The sequence below is a fragment of the Coturnix japonica genome, linkage group LGE22C19W28_E50C23, assembly GCF_001577835.2.
Source record: "Coturnix japonica isolate 7356 linkage group LGE22C19W28_E50C23, Coturnix japonica 2.1, whole genome shotgun sequence".
NCBI lineage: Eukaryota > Metazoa > Chordata > Aves > Galliformes > Phasianidae > Coturnix > Coturnix japonica.
The window spans coordinates 20,368-21,980 of NC_029544.1; the positions used below are offsets into that span (position 1 = coordinate 20,368).

A 1,613-nucleotide genomic window follows, 5' to 3' on the forward strand; every position below is an offset into this window, starting at 1 on the left:
AACACCCCCCCACAACCCCCCCACCCCATCTCCCCACCTTAAACTCCCCCACAGCTTTACGCAGGGCCCGGTCGAGCTCCTCAGAAGAGACCCGAACGTAGGCAAAATCAATGAAATCACAGTCCACATCCTGAGTGCCAACGGTGCCAATGGAGTAGGTGCCCTCCTTCTTGTAGTGGAACTTGCCGGTGCTGCGGTGCAGCAGGACGGTGTGCAGCACAGCCAGCATGGCCTCCTCCACCTGCCTGCCCTCCACCGACACCTCCAGCACCTCAGCACGGCAGTTCATGGCGGCGCTGCGGCTGCGGGGGCCGCGGGAGCTTCTGCTGTGGGGATGGAGGGGGTTGGGATGGGGGTCCTCAGCACACAATGGCCCCCAACCCAACACACGCAGCTGCTGCTCTCTGCCACCCCACATCCATCCCATCCCATCCCATCCCAGTGTGTGATCCCAACCTCAAACCCATCCCATCCCACTGCATGGTCTGAACCCACCCCATCCCATTGCCTGATCCCAATTCCATTCCTATCCCATCCCAGTTGGTGACCCCAAGCTCAAACCCATCCCCATCCCATTGCCTGATCCCAACCCCATCCTATTGCCTGACCCATCCTCATCCCATCCCATTGCCTGATCCCAAGTCCATTCCTATCCCATCCCAGTTGGTGACCCCAACCTCAAACCCATCCCCATCCCATTGCCTGATCCCAACCACATCCCATCCCATCCCATCCCATCCCAGTGTGTGATCCCAACCTCAAACCCATCCCATCCCACTGCATGGTCTGAACCCATCCCATCCCATTGCCTGATCTCAACCCCATCCCATCCCAGTTGGTGACTCCAACCTCAAACCCATCCCATCCCATTGCCTGATCCCAACCCCATCCCATTGCCTGATCCCAACCACATCCCATTGCCTGATCCCATCCTCATCCCATCCCATTGCCTGATCCCAGCCCTATCCCCATCCCATCCCATTGCCTGATCTCAACCCCATCCCATCCCATCCCAGTTGGTGACCCCAACCTCAAACCCATCCCATCCCATTGCCTGATCCCAACCCCATCCTATTGCCTGACCCATCCCCATCCCATCCCATTGCCTGATCCCAATTCCATTCCTATCCCATCCCAGTTGGTGACCCCAACCTCAAACCCATCCCCATCCCATTGCCTGATCCCAACCCCATCCCATCCCAACCCCTTGCATGGTCTGAACCCATCCCTATTCCATCCCACTGCCTGATCCTAACCCCACACCAACAGGGACCCCTTGCACCCATGAGCTCAAGGGATAATTCACCCCCAGCACCCCCCACCCGTGGGCTCAGCCCCTCTCATCCCCAACCCCACGTGTCCACAGCCCCTCACACACCCCAAGCTCTGGCCCTTTCACCCTCAGCCCCTTTTGCCCCCCCCCCCCCACAATGGGCTCAGCCCCTCCCTTCCCAGCCCCTCATGCCCATAGTCTCTGCCCCCCACCTATAAGGCCCCCCACAACCCCAGGCTCCGTCTCCTTTGCCCCCCACCACTCTCACACCCAGGCCCTGGCCCCTTTGCCCCCAGCCCCTTCCACTCCTGCTCCCAGCCCCCCGACCACTCTCCTCCCC

At 60.4% G+C, this 1,613-nt stretch overlaps 1 protein-coding gene across 1 annotated transcript in view; it reads right to left on the bottom strand.

Moving 5' to 3' along the window:
• Positions 1 to 1,613, bottom strand: part of ATG101 (autophagy related 101) — an 11,856-nt gene that overhangs the window by 8,816 nt on the left and 1,427 nt on the right. Inside the window, exon 2 of the mRNA XM_015886808.2 lies at positions 25 to 326. Coding sequence (XP_015742294.1) covers positions 25 to 326 — 302 coding nt within the window. The remainder of the gene's footprint in view (positions 1 to 24; positions 327 to 1,613) is intronic.